The sequence below is a fragment of the Triplophysa rosa genome, linkage group LG7 (genome assembly GCF_024868665.1).
Source record: "Triplophysa rosa linkage group LG7, Trosa_1v2, whole genome shotgun sequence".
In the NCBI taxonomy this organism is placed as follows: Eukaryota; Metazoa; Chordata; class Actinopteri; order Cypriniformes; family Nemacheilidae; genus Triplophysa; species Triplophysa rosa.
In genome coordinates, this window is record NC_079896.1 from 1982830 (window position 1) to 2000808 (window position 17979).

General features: G+C 39.9%; 2 protein-coding genes across 4 annotated transcripts; one reads left to right on the plus strand and one right to left on the minus strand.

Moving 5' to 3' along the window:
* Positions 1–2271: 2271 nt before the first annotated feature.
* On the plus strand, positions 2272–6553 carry ddit3 (DNA-damage-inducible transcript 3). Its single transcript, XM_057338009.1, has 4 exons — positions 2272–2404; positions 3840–3904; positions 4315–4512; positions 4623–6553. The coding sequence occupies exons 3-4, from the start codon at positions 4372–4374 to the stop codon at positions 5268–5270; spliced, it is 789 nt and encodes a 262-aa protein (XP_057193992.1). The 5' UTR covers positions 2272–2404; positions 3840–3904; positions 4315–4371; the 3' UTR covers positions 5271–6553.
* A 13-nt stretch (positions 6554–6566) lies between these two features.
* Positions 6567–17863, minus strand: mars1 (methionyl-tRNA synthetase 1). Of its 3 annotated transcripts, none has more exons than XM_057338007.1 (22): positions 17630–17863; positions 17359–17449; positions 16965–17043; positions 16018–16149; positions 15169–15244; positions 14900–15078; positions 14681–14790; positions 14456–14572; positions 13891–14094; positions 13383–13584; positions 13159–13233; positions 12903–13073; positions 12731–12826; positions 11292–11409; positions 10914–11127; positions 10013–10144; positions 9637–9741; positions 9356–9551; positions 9192–9263; positions 8358–8384; positions 7824–7943; positions 6567–6997 (listed from the first exon to the last, which is right to left on the minus strand). In XM_057338007.1, exons 1-22 carry the CDS (start codon positions 17730–17732, stop codon positions 6854–6856), a joined length of 2763 nt encoding a protein of 920 aa, XP_057193990.1. In that variant the 5' UTR covers positions 17733–17863; the 3' UTR covers positions 6567–6853. The 3 variants fall into 3 exon arrangements, with proteins under 3 accessions (XP_057193990.1, XP_057193989.1, XP_057193991.1); XM_057338006.1 differs by having other exon boundaries at positions 8346–8384; XM_057338008.1 differs by lacking the exon at positions 8358–8384 and having other exon boundaries at positions 17630–17862.
* Positions 17864–17979: the final 116 nt, after the last annotated feature.

Consider the following 17979-nt stretch of genomic DNA (forward strand, 5'->3'; position numbering starts at 1 on the left):
ACACCAGAGCATGAAAGCGTGTTCCGAGAAGATATTCCTGCTAGTATGCCATAAAATGATTCAACAGTCACACATATCTTTATTGGCCTTATTGTGTCAGTTAGATAAGAAAACAAAAAATGGTTTGCCTTTACTTCATAACTACTGAGGGAAATCAACCTATTTAGTGTTTAAAATGCGTGGAGCAACGGGGTAGAAAATCACATTCCGAGCAGAGACTCCTTACAGTATGATGTTGTAAAATGTGTCTTCAGATACACACGTCAGAAATTTGATTCGCCAGCACAATATAAGCAAGACATTTGGGTTTGACTCTTGGGTGCGGGTTAGAAATATAAATCAAATCAGCCTCCCACTGTGTTTAAGGCAACCCTACGAAGTTTGGAAAGGAGAAGGAGTTATTGAAAGCTAACCCTGTTCCAACTTTAAAGGAATGTTGAGTAAACACAACTTTGGGGAATAAAAGCATAACCTGCCAATGGAATGACACGCTGGGAGGTGATAACCATTAGGCAGTGGGGAGACTACACAGCAACAGCCAACCAATCGTGACGTGTTAGTAGCGTCTCAACGCGAGCGGTGCCCTGCTCCTGGAAACAGTATTTGAGCTTTCTATTCGCTAACCTTACGCGCATCCCACTTGCGCTGTTGCTAGGCAATCCATCGCACGCTTTGCACCATGCGAGTTGAACTGCTTAACTCTTGTGTTTGGAAGAGTTTCAGAACGCTAACGAGATGAGCCTCCGGTGACATCAGTTGGACAGGTGTTACAGGTCACGCCACGATGTACCCAAATGTCACGTATAATGCGTTATTGTGCTGTTACCGAACGCGTTCTTAGATTGTGTTTGAGTGACCAGAATGGCAGCGAGATGAACTGTGAAATCTTAAAAAAAAAAAGAGAAAAACATTTCATGAAGATAATAGTCCAAAGATATAAATTCAAACACAATGTAGAAAAAGTACACGGGCGGTTTCCCACTGACGCACTTCATCCTGGCCAAGTTACAAGTCGCCCCATTTCGTATACCCACACGGGAAAATAATATACTGCTGTAGAATAGTATATTTAATACAGTATACTATAGTATCTTTATTTATTTATTTGGATCCCCATTGGACACTACCTACTCTTCCTGGGGTCCCAACAAGTATAAAATACAAAACTACATCAAACAACAACAATAAACGTCAAGTCAATAAAAGATACCAAATTTAAATAAATAGTATAGTAAATTGACAAATTGTATTCATTGTAATTGGGATGTCTATAGGCTACTGAATGAAACTGAGAACTGTAAAACAATCTTTAAGTTTCTGGGAGACAAAGAAAGCTTTAGTTATTCAAAGTTTAGTGCTGGCACAACTGGGTTCGTATCCATACATTTTGTAGTTTCCCAGATTTAGATTAAAACACAATCTGTTCTGATTTACAGTGCGTTTTAGACTCTGACCTTTGATACTTCAACATCCCCTCACGGGCTGTCCTGATTTAATATGTGATGCGCTAATGAGCTCTGCTTGAATTATACCGAACTGTCAATCTGATGTATCGTTGTCCTAAATAAATAGTCACTGGACTGCCTGAGGAACTTCCGCGCGGTTCGGGTGGAGTTCAACTCTCATGGAATACCCTCATAGTGAATCCATAGTGCTGAACAGGGCGCATTTGGAAAACATGGAAGAATCGCCTCAGGTGACCAAAGAAAAATTATTAAAAGATAAAAAAAAGAGTAAACAAATGGTACAATGTCACACGAAGACCACAGATACTGACACTCCTCCCTTTTTTTGTACGTTATATGCATATGCGAACGCAAGCAAAAACGGCAACATTTTTTGCTACATCCTTATAAGGTGTTTTATCCGATTTTCCCTTTCCCTTTTAACGGAAGGTTGTTTAATAAAACATGCTCGGCTTCTGCTAGTCTTATCTCCAACTAGAAACCGGTTGCCAAGGATTGCATCATTCCTTTCATGTGACTCCCTTACGCCCCAAATTCGTCCTGGCCGTCTTATGACTGCATCACATCTTCCTGCTCACACAAACTTCTCACAGGACGAGACAACTAGCAAAGTCATCGTGGCCCCGCCCTTTCCCACCCAGCGCGCCCGTTGATTGGATGTCTCTAAGCAGAAGATTCCCGTCTTCCTTATGTGATTGGATCGCACGGCCGACCATCTCCTGTCATTTTCCTCGGTTCTGGGTTAGGCTGCACCTTGAGGCCCGTCCCCCAGAGTTCGGTTGGAGTGACTCTATAAATGTCCCCGGGAGTTTCCGAAATCCACACTCGGTGACTTCAGCTGAACAATGGTTAACATGAGCTATCACCAATCTCTACAGAAACACGCACAGACACTAAAACCGAAACAACCGAGGAAAAGAAGTAATAAAAAGAAAAGGGTAAGTGACAGCTAGGCTATTTCTTTCTATTCAGTGTTTTGTGTACTTTTGTCCACTGGTGGATCTAATGGCAGGCTTTTCTTTTGGACATCGGGAATGCGCCTGTTTTGGCGACCATCCCACTGCTGTTTTTGGAATACAGTTGCTCAGACAGGAACTCAAATTTCATTGGAGTTTTTTTTTCTGTCCTTTCCATATTTTCCCTTTAATTGAACGGAATAGTTGTTGCGTCATTATTTTATATGATTTTTTTGGGTTTTGGTTCATCTTCAAGTTGCTGGGAAACCTCGGGATGACAGCTGTCAGTTCGTTTAAAATGCGAACTTAGTTTAACAAGTCAAAATATTGCGAGCTTTTGCGAACGTTTTTCTAGCGGTTATGGGCTGATCGTGTAATAACGCGGCATGGCGCACAGCGCTACGTGTCGAACTTTTTTACAGTTTGCGAATTTAAACAAATACGATCTTAATAGCTCACACGTCGTGCTTTTATATCGTTTAAGTACGTTACTTTTAAAGTGTCAGTCTGGCGTGACGTCACCGCCCTTTGTTTCCTCAGTCCTGTACTTTGATTCCATGACGTCATCGGCTCGCGGTCAGTTTCATTAAACCTCAGCGAAGTTGTTTATTTATATTCTGAATCTAAATGGAATAAAAACAATTTAGCTGTCATTACATGTCAGTTTATATATAAAGTAATGACTGTCTTGTCATTTAAAAATAATCGATGTAGGATTTATAATCTCTTTTTTAGGTTCTACCAATCCAACCTCAAAGTCGGACAGTACGCCCCCACAAATAAATGACAACATCTTTATTAGGATCATTTGTAATCATAATAAGTATATATTTTTTTTACATTTTATAGAATATAAAAACACTCTTACACTCATACATATTTGCGTTTGGTTTCATTGTCTTAATAACCGATAACAGATTACTAACAGATAACCGTTGTTTTTAGTCTTAGTTAAAAATATATCTTTTTTAAACAAAACAAAAAAAGACACCTGATGTAGCGGAACGTGGATGTTTTGGTGTTGTTAATGTAAGTTGAGAGTTTTGTCTGCTCTCTCAGACTGACGCACGAGGCGCTGTCGAGCACAATGAGCCTTTGTTTACATTAAAAACAACAATGGCCTAATTAACATGTTGGAATAAAGAATCAATTATCGCTTAAATTGATTTGTAAGCACACTTAAACATTCTTCATCATCCATCATTTTTCTGTATTACATTGTCGTTTTTTCATAACTTAATTCATTTCAACATTTTTTTTTCTCTGAAAGAAGTTGTGTTATACTGTATATCTAATCTTAACGCCATGTATTTGATCATAAGGCTGCTTTGAATAGTGCTATTGTGAATTTGGTTTACTGTAACTACAAAATAACCATGAACGGTGGCCTGAGCTGTTTTATTTTTTATTTCTTTAGAACTATTGGGACAAAATATCGCCGACAACTCACATTCAAACGTGATTGACAAAAGACACTTAAAGGTGAGACACTTTTATGGCTTTTTCATTTCTCATTCACAAGCTTTTTGTTGATTTTATACGGAAAGGGTTTCGATGTTGAATATTAAATAGGCTGAATTTAATAACCAGCAGAAACTTTCTCTTGTGTACTGGCATGCTTCTATAGCTCCGGGTGTTATTGGGCAGTAGCGCTCTTTGGCCACTGTGTGTCCTTACAGCACTCAGTGGTCGAACACTAGTAATGTCACATATAATAACGGGTCACCCAGATAAATCAGCTATTCCCCGAATCTCCGCAGCGGGTGATGTTTCACGGAGTGCTGATGTGTTGAAGCTCTTGATAGAAGTATCCATGTCTGTTTTATTTCGTCACTGTGGTACAGTGAGAGCATTCTGAGGGGTTTTCTGATTTTTTTGGTGTCGTCGGTCAGGTCTGGTGTGCTAGGTGTGGGAGCATATCGTGTTGTGTCTGTGGACTGTTTGGTGCGATGACTGCGGAGTGGATGTACCCTCCTGGCGTGGGACCGCTTTGTGGTGCAGAGTTGGAGGCGTGGTATGAAGACCTACAGGATATACTGGGCTCGGATGCGGGTGGGGCCAAAATTACGAGAGCCCCGCCTTGTTCCGAGGTCAGTAACGTCAAACGACGTTTTACGATTTTTCATCTGCACGTATTCTCTGATCGAATAGCTTCTTACCGTATTTCTCTTTTTTCTCAAATATGTGGCAACCTGTGCAGAAGGAGCCGGAGTTCCTGGATGTTTTGGAGAGCTGCTCGCTCACCTGGCTAACGGATGGGCAGGTATGGGGGGACGGTGTGCAGCGCGTGACGGACGAGCCGCCCAACCACCCGCCGGCCGTCTGTGCGACTCCCCCAAGACAGGAGGAGCGGAGAGGAGGTGACACGGAGAGCTCGGGCGGGGGAGACCTTCTGCCCCCGGAGTTCTTCGAGCTCCTGAGCGAGGGGGTGGACGCGGGGGCCGTGATGGTCACCGGTGGTTACACCGTCTCACATCACCAGCCTTCGTCTCCGGCCGCCAGCGAGGAGGAGCTGGCGTCGACGGTTCCCGACGCTTCGTCCTGCTCCTCGGGGTCCCAGTCGCCCTCTTTCAACTGCTCCCCGCCCTCCTCCCCTCCCCTGTCGCCTCCCGCCAGCGTCTCCTCGCGCTGGGGCAAGAGAAAGAGAGGAGGCGAGCGAGGAGGCGCTCTGTGCTCGCCGTCCCCAGGGAAGAAAAGCAGGAGAGAGCGCGAGCACGAGAACGAGAGGAAGGTGCAGGAACTGACGGATCAGAACGAGCGTCTGAAGGCGGAGATCGAGCGGCTCGGAGAGGAGGTGCAGAGGACGCGCAGAGCGCTCATCGAGAGACTCGTCAACACCAGGAGGTGAAGAAGAAAGAGGAAACTTGTGAAGAGGGGTTGAAAGCAAGTGAACAATCGGCGGAAATTTATCTTGTGGGGACCATGAAATGCACATTTAGAAGGAGCAGAGAAGACAAAAGACATGTGGCACGGGGGGAGCGAGGGTCTCGCAGAGCGTCTCCCACCGAGAGTGAAAGAGAAAGTCAGACGAAGCCAAAGACAAACAGAAGACAGGAAAGATGGGACCTCAGGAGAACATGTCTATGTCACATTTCACTCCAAAAATCCAAAATAACAAACGTTCTTTTGCATCAAGAAAATGAAACTTTTTGAGATTTGTTGAACTGTGATTTTTTCATGACAATAAAGCCATTTTACCTAAAAACAAAACCATGTTTTTAGGCAATTTTATTTATTCAAAATGTAAAAAATGAGTGTAAAAAACATCATTCAAATTGGCAAACCGTATATCAAAGACTTTTTTGCATTAAGAGATTTTCAGCTCACAGCTGTGAGGATTGGTTGTGCTCAAACTGTCATGAAAATAATGGCTCCAAAATCTCCCTAAAATAAACGAAATGTTCCTTGTGCAAAATTACAAACAATATTTCTTCCTTTTGATTTTCGGGTGAAATAGGACCACACATTTCTCCTGAGATTTATCTAATAATCGGAATGAAAGTCGCTGTAATGCAGGATTTACACCCACCGTCACTTAACTGCAAATAGGTTTATCAGCTTTCCTTGTTATTCCATACTGATTGTTTTATGCGGTGAGAATGTATCACAGTGGATGCAATAAAATTAAACGACAGTTTTAATGAACGATTGCGAAGAACGTTTGTATTTGTAACGGTGATTGTAGAAACAAACCGAGGTGCATTTCATTGTAACCCATCTGTTAAAGAAAGGGCTTCAAGATGTAAATTCACCCAAGTTGATAGAGATTTACAGTAGTAGCTCAGGACTGTTAAACAGAAGATTGTGTGAGCAGTTTCTTATCTTCAACCAAGGCCTCTAAGTGTGTGTGTGTGTGTGTGTGTGTGTGTGTGTTTGGATGGATGAAGGGTGTACATGTGAATGGATGTTTATGGTGATTTTGCTCTTACTTATTTATCTTTTTTTTTTAGATGTAGCCATTTACACACTCTGCCTCTAATCATGAATATTTTTCTATATTACATGCATATCAAATCGTGTCATTTAATCATCATGTTTAATCATTATATTGTAGTTTGTTAATACAAATACACTTGCATGCCGAATTACTGTATTAGGGTAGACAAACATTTTTATCTGAATTTCACTTGGACTTAATACGAAATTGTAATACACAAGTTTTATTATAAAAATTTTGAAACAAACTGAATTGAGTCTAAATTTTCTGTGTGTGTGTGTTGATTTCATGAAAAAACAAATTGTACTAAAACAGGGTTGGACCAGAATGAAACGGCAGATAAATAAAATGATCAGTGCATATATTTTATTGCGTGTTAATAAGGGCGGTTTTGCATTTTCAGACAGAGTTGCCGTATAGAACAATATCCAGTACGGCTCTATAAAAATATTCATAAACCATCTACCTCAAGGGATAAAAATTCTGTCATTTTGTCACTTTTTCTTTGCTTTCTGATTGGACGGCTCCTGGCCTTCTGCAAGAGCGAGTTGTTTTTTTAGCTCCAGTAATTTGGCGACTTCCTCTCCGATTACAGATTTCTCGGCTTTCTGAGCCTTGAGAGCTCGTACTTTATCACCCTGAAACACACAAATCAGACCCAATTATTACATCATCTGCATTTTTAACCATTACAAAAAAGATTTTCAAATAAAAAACCAGCCTGAAACGGTCGATATTCGTACACACGAATATGAATTCAATCAAATGTAATTAACTTTTATTTTACTATAAATTATTCAAATTCATTTATGATAACTAAAGTATTTAATTGACTAGGTTTTGAAAATCAAATCAGTTAAAAAACAATTGAAACTGTAAGAATTCATTTGTAATAACGTCATCTGAAAATCAGTATGTTCATGTCGCCATTAAATATATTTTCTCCCGCAACTATTTTCCATTTAAATCAATTCTAGATCAATTTTTCTTTTAATAACTTGATCACTATTTAGAAACATCCATTTATACGAAACAAGAAAAATTCTCAAACTTCACGTTGCAAACAATGAAGTATTTAGGAAATAAGTCTTTGTTGCCAGATGCACACATACAGTACGATTGCACCTTTATCACAGTAAATTTAAAACAAATTACCAAAAAATGATAACAAAACAAAACAAGGTACAGTTTGTGTTAATGTGCAACAACATTAGTGCGTTCTCAAGCGCAATTGTTTTTCACATGTTTCATGTTCATGAAAATAACATTTATAATAAGTTTATAGAACATTTTTAATAAAAAAATATATATACACACAAATAATTTTTAATATTTTATTTTTTCAACATTCATAACTAAAGGTAAAACACTTTGGCAGGATATCAGAAAAGAAGGCTGGTGTCGTCCTCTGCATTGTATGAGAAACACCAGGTGGATTTAATTGAATGTACATGTATTTTTCACCTGCTCTGTCACTTGCTCGGCCAGCCGTCTGGCTCTCTCTGGATCTGCTTGAACATTCACTGAGGAGTTCATCTCAACACCGGCGCTGAGTTTGGTGTCGGCTGAAGCCATGCTGGGAATCTGAGTGTAAGAAACGTACAAATCAATATTTTATTATGGGGATGCTTGAGAATATAACTAAAAATGTCATAATTCACAGATAAAATAAAAGGACATCTGTTAATTCACAACGGCGAACACAGCACATGCAAAAATCTCTGTTAGCAGACGCAGGCAGAGCTCAAGCCTCTTAAATAAGCCAATGTAAAATGATATTGGCTGTCTTCTGAGAGATGAGTTTTTCTTTTTCCCGAGAGCTGCCGGGGGCAGAATCTATTCTGAGTTAAAAGAAAAGCGCAGCTCGCTGACTGACGGCGGCAGGCTTTGATCCAGAGTGGCTGTTGTTTGAATACACACATCATCAGTGAATCGATTTCACAGCCGGTTATAGTGCAAACGCAGACACAAAGGCCGAGTGCTCACATGCGTGTCTACCTCTCCTTTATCACTCTCCTCTTCTGGCTGAGTGAGAGAATCAGAAAGACAAATAACCGCAGGCACTTCATGTCATCATGTTACTTTACAATAAAACCACACCATGAAAAAAAGGAGAAGAGAAGAGAGTAAAACATGTAGATGATCTTGTTTGCGATCAAATCCTCTGTTCGTGTCGACATCACGGTGTTACTAAGTGTTCTCATTTCAACACATTTGTGACTTCTTTAGATTCAAATGAATCTTTCATGCTGATTTGGAAACAATTGTTTCAAAGAAAATGATTCAATAAATTATAAATAGATATACGACACTCGTGTGAAATATTTCTCATGATTTTTAAAATCATGTTTTTGGTAAAAAACAAACATTTTACTTAAAAAAAAAAAAAAAAAGGTTTTGTAAACGGATGACTTGGACTAAACGATAAAAATTCAGCCAATAAGAGCTCAGAATAGATGTGAACTCCATTTAAGAAGCATCCGAGGGTGAGACCTCAGGAAGCTGTTTGATAAAATGACACGAAAACATTTCTTCAATTTTAACACAAAGGGTGACAACACTAAAGATAATAACATATAACATGACTGATATCTGTGTTATACCATAGTTTTGATGTGTTTACTGTCATTCAAAAATATGGGAAAATATGAATAAAGAATGAGTAAGTGACCCGAAGCTTTTGAATTGTATATTTATATTCACTATAGAGCTTTTCGAGACTTTTCATTTTTTTCAATTATCTATCGTTATTCCAAGCCTGGATATTTACTATTTTAACATTTCCAGGTTTTAAAAACCCTTAAATATCAAGGTGCGATTGTTTCTACAAACCTGTTGTCCTCCGAATCGTTTTCTGAAACCCTCAATCTGTTCGTTCTCCAACTTTTGGAACAAAGGACTGACCTGCACAAGAGGCCACAATAAACCCATTAAAAAGGTGATTAAAAACACAACTTGACTATCCAAAGTCGGCACATTAATGATGCGTTATTTACCGTGCCGATGCGGTGGCCGGCTGGCAGTGTACATATGAAAGTTCCCGCCCCTTGCATCATGGCTCCGGTGCAGTTGGGCGGAGCCTGCAGCTGGGTTCTGATGGTCTGACTCACGGCAGGCATGTAGGGCTCCAGCAGGGCAGAGAGGAGACATGCCACGTTAACCGATACGCCCGTCACCGTACCGGCCCCCTGTCTATATGCCAAATAAATGTGAAGAAAAACTATGACGAACTGTCATTCTCCTGACACTCTTTTATACCAGATTATTGTTAACTCACTTGTCCGTGTCTCCTCCTTTGATCTTCTTCCAGGGTTCATTGACCTGGATGTACTGGTTGCCGTGACGCGAGATGTTCAGGATGCACTTCAGAGCGTCACGGATCCTGACGGAGAAAAAGGCAGCGTTACACGTCGTGGCTTTCAGAAAGTCTATGAACTTTACACATCACACAACACGCTTGACAAAAGACCATTTGAAGTGTCCGACAGGGAGAATTCAACCATAAACAAAAAAACTTTAATCATTCAATCCATCCTCACGTCATTCCAAACCTGTATGACTTTCTTTAGAGCACACAAAAAAACAACCAAACATCACAAAACCACCGAGACACTTCTCAAATGATGTTCTTTTGTGTTCCACAGAACACTGACCTGACTTTATCCAGCAGCTGAATGTACTGCTTGAGCTCCCAGCTGACCACAGCGATGAGACGTTTATCATCATCACCGAGGAGCATATCGGGAACGCGTCCTTCAAAGAACTTACTCACAAACATTGCTGCCCTGTGCAACACAACCAGAAAAGATGACATGTATGAAAATAAAACACAATTATAGTGAGCACTAAAACACAATGAGAGAGAGAGAGAGAGAAAGGCTTAAAATGTCTCATTATTGCACATAATCGACTACAGTTTGCTGTTTTATGTGATGTTTAGAATCAATGCTGAAAGGAAAGAAAATGAAACGGATAAAAAATGATTTAAATACAAGTTCAAACTCACTGAAACTGAAAAGCATGAAAAACCCTCCAAAGCTTCAGTATGTGTGATTATTCTAACAGTTTACTAAACAAGATCTAAATCATTATTATGTAAATGACTAATATATAAATCATTCGTGTGGCAAATATATTTGTCTGGAGTTGTATTTTAGCAGTGATATACCAGGGTAAATGTGTGATTTAAAGATGATAAAATAACGTAGAAAATCATTTAAGGATTTGGCAGACGCTGTTATCCAAAGAGACATACAGGGCATTGAAACAATTTTGTGTGTTCAATGGAGTCAAACTTTGCGTTGCTAACATGACACTACCAATTAAACAACAGGAACACAATTTAAAACCACATTAAACAATTTAATGCCAAACCACATCAATTATTATCCTAACAGTAGGTGATGTGTAGATGTTTGTGTTGCGCATAATAAAAATAAAAAACTGTGTGTCTATCTGTTCTAAATGAGATTTTCCTACTGCACTAAAAAAAGGTCTGTGTGTTTATGCACATATTTTATTCGTGACGTGTGGATTAAAGGTTCTGCTTCAAACCTGTTAATGAAGTTTCCCAGGTTGTTGAGAAGTTCAGAGTTGTTCTTGAGTGCCATGTCAGACCAGGAGAAGGCCGAGTCCTGCGCTTCAGGACGCACGTACAGCAGATAAAAGCGCCAAACATCCGACGGGATTCCTGTGTCTTTAGCCATGTCTCCGAACACACCCACACCACGGCTCTTAGAAAACTTGGTGTCCTCATAATTCAGATATTCTGGACACATTAAAAAACATCATTACTTCTAAAGACTCTTTTACTATCTGCCTGAAATTTCAAACATGAACATTTCATTTTTTATTTCATACAACTCGACTGCAGATGAGTTATGAAATGAATATTGATCATATTGACTGTCTGGCAGTGTGTTTAGGCGTCACCTGTGGCAATGAGATTATTCACAAGCGTGTAGTTGTCTTGAGCACCCAGAAGTGAACATGGGAACACCACGCTGTGGAAGGGAACGTTGTCCTTCGCCATGAAGTTGTACAGCTCCACCTACAGGACACATGACATAATAACAAACCAATCACCGTGAGAAACTGTCAAGAACGTTCTGATTGAGTTTCACAGAAGATGAAGATGATATCCGAACCTCGGCATCTTTACTGCATCTTTTGTAGTTTTCATACCATACAGCACTGTTTATTCATAATATTGTTTATTTATATGTTATACTGTTTGTATTCTGTACTTGTATTTTGTGTGTTCATGTAAACATAAACTTTTTTCTTGTATATATACATATATATATATATACAGCATCGGAAAACTTTAAAACACCATTTCAAAATTATTTTCAGTTTTTCTGAATGTACTATTTCTAGGTATGTGTTTAGGTAAATTATTATAAATTGAATCTAAATCTAAATCTAAAATGATCATTTTTGTTTCATTCTGCGAACAACTAAGAATACTTCTACCAAATTTCAAGGAAAAATATTATTTGTATTGCAATACAACAGTCATATTTCAACACGTATTAAGGAAAGCGTTATTTCTTATGTGATAACCTGGACTTTTATCACAGTTTTCACGCGTGTTGTAATGCTGTCAGTCTTGATTTGGTTTGATTGGATTGGATTGAAATTCAACAGACACTGGACTGGAAACATAATACATCTAGAAAAGATGATTAAACGAAAAATCGGAACGGCCTTTTTAAAATATTATCCGCGGCTGTAGGTACAGTATGTTTATATAAATATACATACAGAATGAGAATTTTACTTTACATTTTTACTGCATTTGTACACCAAAACTATGCTTGCACAATGTCAGTAAAGTTCTGAAGTTTTAATACTCTTATAAGTATTTACTGTTCTGTACTAATAATTTCCATATTCAGTTTTTATTTTCTTTATACTAAATATTCATTCTGTATTTCCTATTATATCTTATTCTACACCACTTTTATTACTGTTGTTAATCTTGTGTGGTCTCTGTACTGTCTTCACAAGTCTCAGTCTGACGGTTTTCACAATGTTGTGAAACAGTACATTTCTACAGTCTGTCCTTAACATAATAACACCGGTTGTATCCGTTTCTAAAACTAAGATAAACTGCTCATTTATTCCACATCCCCTCATCTTCGTATCCACCTTGTGTTTAAGTAGAAGTGTTAACTCGCAACAGAGTTGACTATCTTGTGACGCGTTTACCTGATGGAGAGATTTATTGAACTGAACGTAAACCTTGAACCCGTAGATCTCATAACTCTGACATTGTCAAAGCAAAATCTATCATATGTTAAATGACTTTTAATGTCGTTGATAATGACTGCAAACAGCCTTAACACAAAATCAATCTTGAGTCTCACCTGCTGAGGATTCTTCCACCACTTCTCCCATTGGTCGGTGTAGTTTGCCGTGATGGAGAGGTAGCCAATAGGAGCATCAAACCACACGTAGAACACCTTGATTACAAACATACGCACAAAGTGTTAAAGAGGAGCGTTAAAAAAACCAAACTCCCTCATGATAATCTCCTACTTTCTCCTTGTAGTCGGGGTGCGGTACAGGCGTCCCCCACTTCAGGTCTCTGGTGATGCAGCGCGGCTTCAGGCCGTCCCGCAGCCACGAGCGAGTGATCTGCCGCGCGTTTGTCGTCCAATCGCCAGCACCTGTCGACTGGTCCAACCACTTCTCCAACTCGCCCTCCAACTACACACACACACACTAGAGTTAGATAAAGACAACCTAAGCAATACACACTACATTTCATAGACGTATGGGGATGTTATGTCACCTTTGGCAGGTCGAGGAACAGGTGTTTAGAGGACCTGATCACCGGAGTTTCCTGGCACACCTTACACTGAGGATTCTACAGAACAGACATGACAACACCATCATCCTCCGATGGATTATAATGCACGTGTGTCAATACAGTGTGTTTCTGAACGCAAGTGCACATCACGCGTGAACGAGCCCTCATGAACGTAGACAATGAGACGCGTTGGTCTCCAAACGTACCCTGAGCTCCACGGCATTGATGAGACGGCCACATTTGTCACACTGGTCCCCGCGGGCTTCTGGGTAACGGCAGTGAGGGCACACGCCCTCCACGAAGCGATCGGCCAGAAAGCGCTGACAGCTCTCACATCGCAGCTGTTCGACCGTGTCCTCCAAGAGAAAACCCCTCTCATGCAGACGCCAGAAAATATCCTGAGCGATTCTGACAAACACAGAGAGAATCACATCAACTGGTGTTGAGATCTGACAGTTACTACTTAACCCGCCATCAAACGTTCACTTTGAGAACATCAACACCCAATTTAGTGACAATTTCCAACTCGTTGACATCAGCAGCCATCTTCAATTTAATAATCTCAATATGATTTCATAAATATACAGTAAACATTTTACAAATAGCAACATTCCTAATTAAGGTGAAAAGAAGAATATTTGAGTTTTAAGTGCTTTTGAAGTGCGTTCTGGATCCAAGAAGCGTGCGACAGGCTTTCCCTCTCATTTCTCTTACTCCGTCTGCCGGTCAGTGGTGGTGCGACCGAAAAAGTCGAAGTCGATCTGGAACCACTTGTAGATGGAGGCGTGTATGGCGTAATATTTATCGCAGATCTCTCTCGGTGTCAGACCCTCCTCACGAGCCTTGTTTTCAGTCGCCGTTCCGTACTCATCTGTACCGCAGACGAACAACAGATTCCAGCCTCTTAAACGCCCGTATCTACAGAGAGAAAACACATAAACCTTTTTAGTACCTCCATGTTTCTGTTTAAAGATGAATAATATCAGGTTAAGGTTTGAAGCACTTTTATTATATTAGTTGTTTGAATTGTATTTATTTTTGTTGTGTTCTTCTCGAGCAGAGTATATACCATTTTCTATATATAAGATTCTTTAACCGTTTCATTTTCAAGGTGTATTTGTGCAAAATGTGTATATTTAATGTCTCTATCCTTTGGCAATGTAAAGAATGACCATGCCAATAAAGTCGTTTGACTCTTGAGAATCTCTCCACAGTGTTTCTCGTTTCGTTTGTAATATGATGTTAAAAGCACGTATGATGAAGAATTCCTTTCTCTTACCTGGCGAACACGTCTGCACTCAGCACACAGCCGATGATGTTGCCCAGGTGTGGCACATTGTTGACGTAGGGCAGCGCACTCGTGAGTAGCACATTTCTCTTTCCTTCCTGTGGGAGACTGAAGCACGACGCACACAATTAGACAGCAAACACATTCTCAGATCCTCACGGGACATCTGCACGTGACAGATGATGACGTGTTGTGTGTGAAGAGCTGAGATCATACATGGGGTGATTCCTCTGCGGCGCTGCATGAGAATCTTTGAGACCTGTCGACCACATCTGAGCCGCTTCTTCAATCTCCTGCTCTGACATCACATGTTCTGTGTCATCAGCCTTATGAACAACACAGATGTCAGCCAATGAAAATCATGCATGTGATGAGAAATGAGCACAGAATTGTGCTTAATGTCATGAAAATAATCATGGGGTCGTGAGAGAGCACCACTGCAGCGCTGCTGCTGGTCGGGCCGTCTCGCCGCTGTGTTTGTGTGGCTGGGAGTTTCTGGAGAAAAGTCTTTAAGGCTTCCGAACTCTTTCCATGCAGAACCTTCTGAGCGGCCGACTGACACGCAGACTGAGCGACGACACCATCAAACCAACCTCGCACCAACCGCAAGTCACCTACACCAGAAAAAGGGTTCTCTGATGTCCCGAACATCTCATCAAATACTACAGATAGGGCCAGAAAATCACACGTGAATGTTCTCTTACCGGCTTCAAAACTCGAGTCGGATAAAATGGGGTATAGCGTCGCCCACAGGACAATATCTGCAACTGTTATTACATCCTGAAACACACAGTACAACTCTTCGTTTAACAACCCTTCTATTCTTTCCTTTTTATTACAGAGGTAATAACAGGGTACATCTATGGAAGCCCAATCCTGCCAAAATTAAAAATAAATAAATACAAAATAAATCCATGAAGAAATGTAAAAAAGCGAAAATAAATACAGAAATTAATTTTCTAAAAATAACAAAAAAGAATGATTTTTAAACGTATATTATTTATTTATTTAAACATTTATTTATTTATTTATTTTGTACATTTTTGTATTTCTTTTATGGATTTATGCTAATATATATGTATTTCGAAATGTTTACATTTTCACATTTATTTATTTCTACATTTCTGTGTCCATATGATAATGAGGGGGCGTGTCTTGCTTCAGACATTACCTGTAGGCCACAGGTAAACTCTAAGGACATAGTAACATCTTGTGCTTTGACAAAATGACATGCAAGAGATGAGTGTGACCACATGAAACAATAATATAGTATATTACAGCATTTACTATAGTAAACTGCAGCATACTATATTTTAGTACTATATACTGTAGTGCACTATAGTATTTACTGTAGTAGGATTTAAAAGCCCTTAAGGAAATCAACCATGATTTTATCATATTGTAAGTGCAGAAAGAAACCATGTTGTTTGGCAGATTTGTATGACCACGGTTCCACTACAAATACCATGGTTAACTCTGGTTATACTGTAGCAACACCATGGTTAAATTGTGCTCACAATGGCATCTTGTGAGTGTGTGTGAATCAGACTCACAGAGGTTAAGAACTTTGTAGATCTTTTCTTCAGGTTGTGTTCCAGATGACCGAGGGACTCTTCCATCACAGCCACCGCTTCAGAACGCTTCCCCTGCAGTGCCATCATGTGGAGGGCCTGTAACACTGCAGGCTGAACACACAAACACAATTAAACATGTTTGTAGAGCAACATCTCTTGTTTCTGAGATAACATTTCTATGAACGAATAAATCATCTGAATTGGAGTTGTGATTGTCTGAAATAAATCAAGAAACCCAGTTATCTCATGGAGAAAAAGTGCCTCTTAAAGGGGTCATATGGCGCGAACACGTGTTTTTTCTGTGTCTTTGGTGTGTTATAAGTTGCCCATGCATGTATTAGACACGTAAAATTGCAAAAATGAAAGTGTGGGAACAAAAGATGCGTTCTATCTAAAAGCGAATGCTCACCCAGACCTGCCTGAAACGCCTCGTGTAGCCACACCCCCACAAATCTACGTCAGTTGGTGGTCTGAGTTGATTAAGACCGCCCACATGTATACAGTACGCAAGTAAGGTGGGCGGACCTGTCAGCACAACTGAAGAGGAACATGATGTTCCAAATATGGTAAGAGGCGTTACATTTCCCTCACACGCTTGCAGTATTCCACCAATCACTACACACTGGAGAACTGGCCAATCAGAGCACACCTCGCTTTTCAGAGCCATGAGCTTTGTTAAAAATCCACGCGTTTCAGAGAGGCGGAGCAAAGAGGAGATACAAACATGCACGGTATGACATTGCATTACATCTAAAACAAACGATAATATTCGTTTAAGCCGTGTCATATGACCCCTTTAAACACAATTTCATCTGAATAGTTCTGTTATAGAATGTTGTTTATTTATATATGAAGCCTGTTGTAAAGTAATCTTATGTAATTACAATCATGTCTCATCATGTTTATTATCTTCTTTAGAATTTCACCTGTAAATCTGTAGTTTCCCATTCCATCCACTGGTTATTTGCATCAGATGCTTTCTGACCGCTCACATCGAGCAGGTATCTGTTGACACACAGTCATCTTTATGTCGGCTGGCGTAAATATGATGTTTTGAAAATATGACAAAAAATCACAAAATAATCTTTATATTCTAACAAATATAAAGATATCAGAAGTGCATTTTTGTTTTAATGAACGCACTTTAGTGTCATGACTTCAGAACATGTCTTGTAACAACACACAGTTATATCACAACATTTATGTTTTATTTAGCTTGACGTTGTACAATGGGGTGTATATAAACCTTGAGTTTCATTTGTATGACAGAATGACCCACATTCTCTTTACTGGACATAAGCAGAAGTCAAACACACTCACTGGCAGATGGTGTTGGGACTGAAGAGGTGCTGACCGCTGGGTAACAGCAGGACGGGTAACACCGGGCGCGTGAGGTATGGCACCACTCTCTCTGAAACCCACATATGAGATGTAACACAGACTGTACTACTGTACCATATCACCATCAAAACGCTTTGTTGTAAGAAACAGATATAGCACATTTAAACCATAACCCCGAATAGCATCTAGTTGTAAACATCAGAATGTTCATTAATGTAAAGGTTGTTACTATAATAACTGCTTCACTCACCCTCGTTGTTGACCAGTTGCACGTCACATTTTACTCCAGTAAGTTCCAGCACAGCCAGAACTTTAACGCAGTGCGGATTCCCCTCGCCGACAAACAGTTTCATTTCACCCTCCTTCAATTTACACTGCTGAATGAATTTATTTTGACAAATTTGACAGAAAGAGTCTCAAACAGGAACAGTCAACAAAACCGGCGTGACTACCCATACGCTGATGCAACCAGCCGTCAACACTTCAGAAGAAACTGTAGTTTTTCTTCTGCTAGTTTCCACACACACGCAATGAATTCGGGCCACTTTATGACTACAATACCCACAACTCTATGCGCGCTGTCGTGAACCTGCCGTCAGG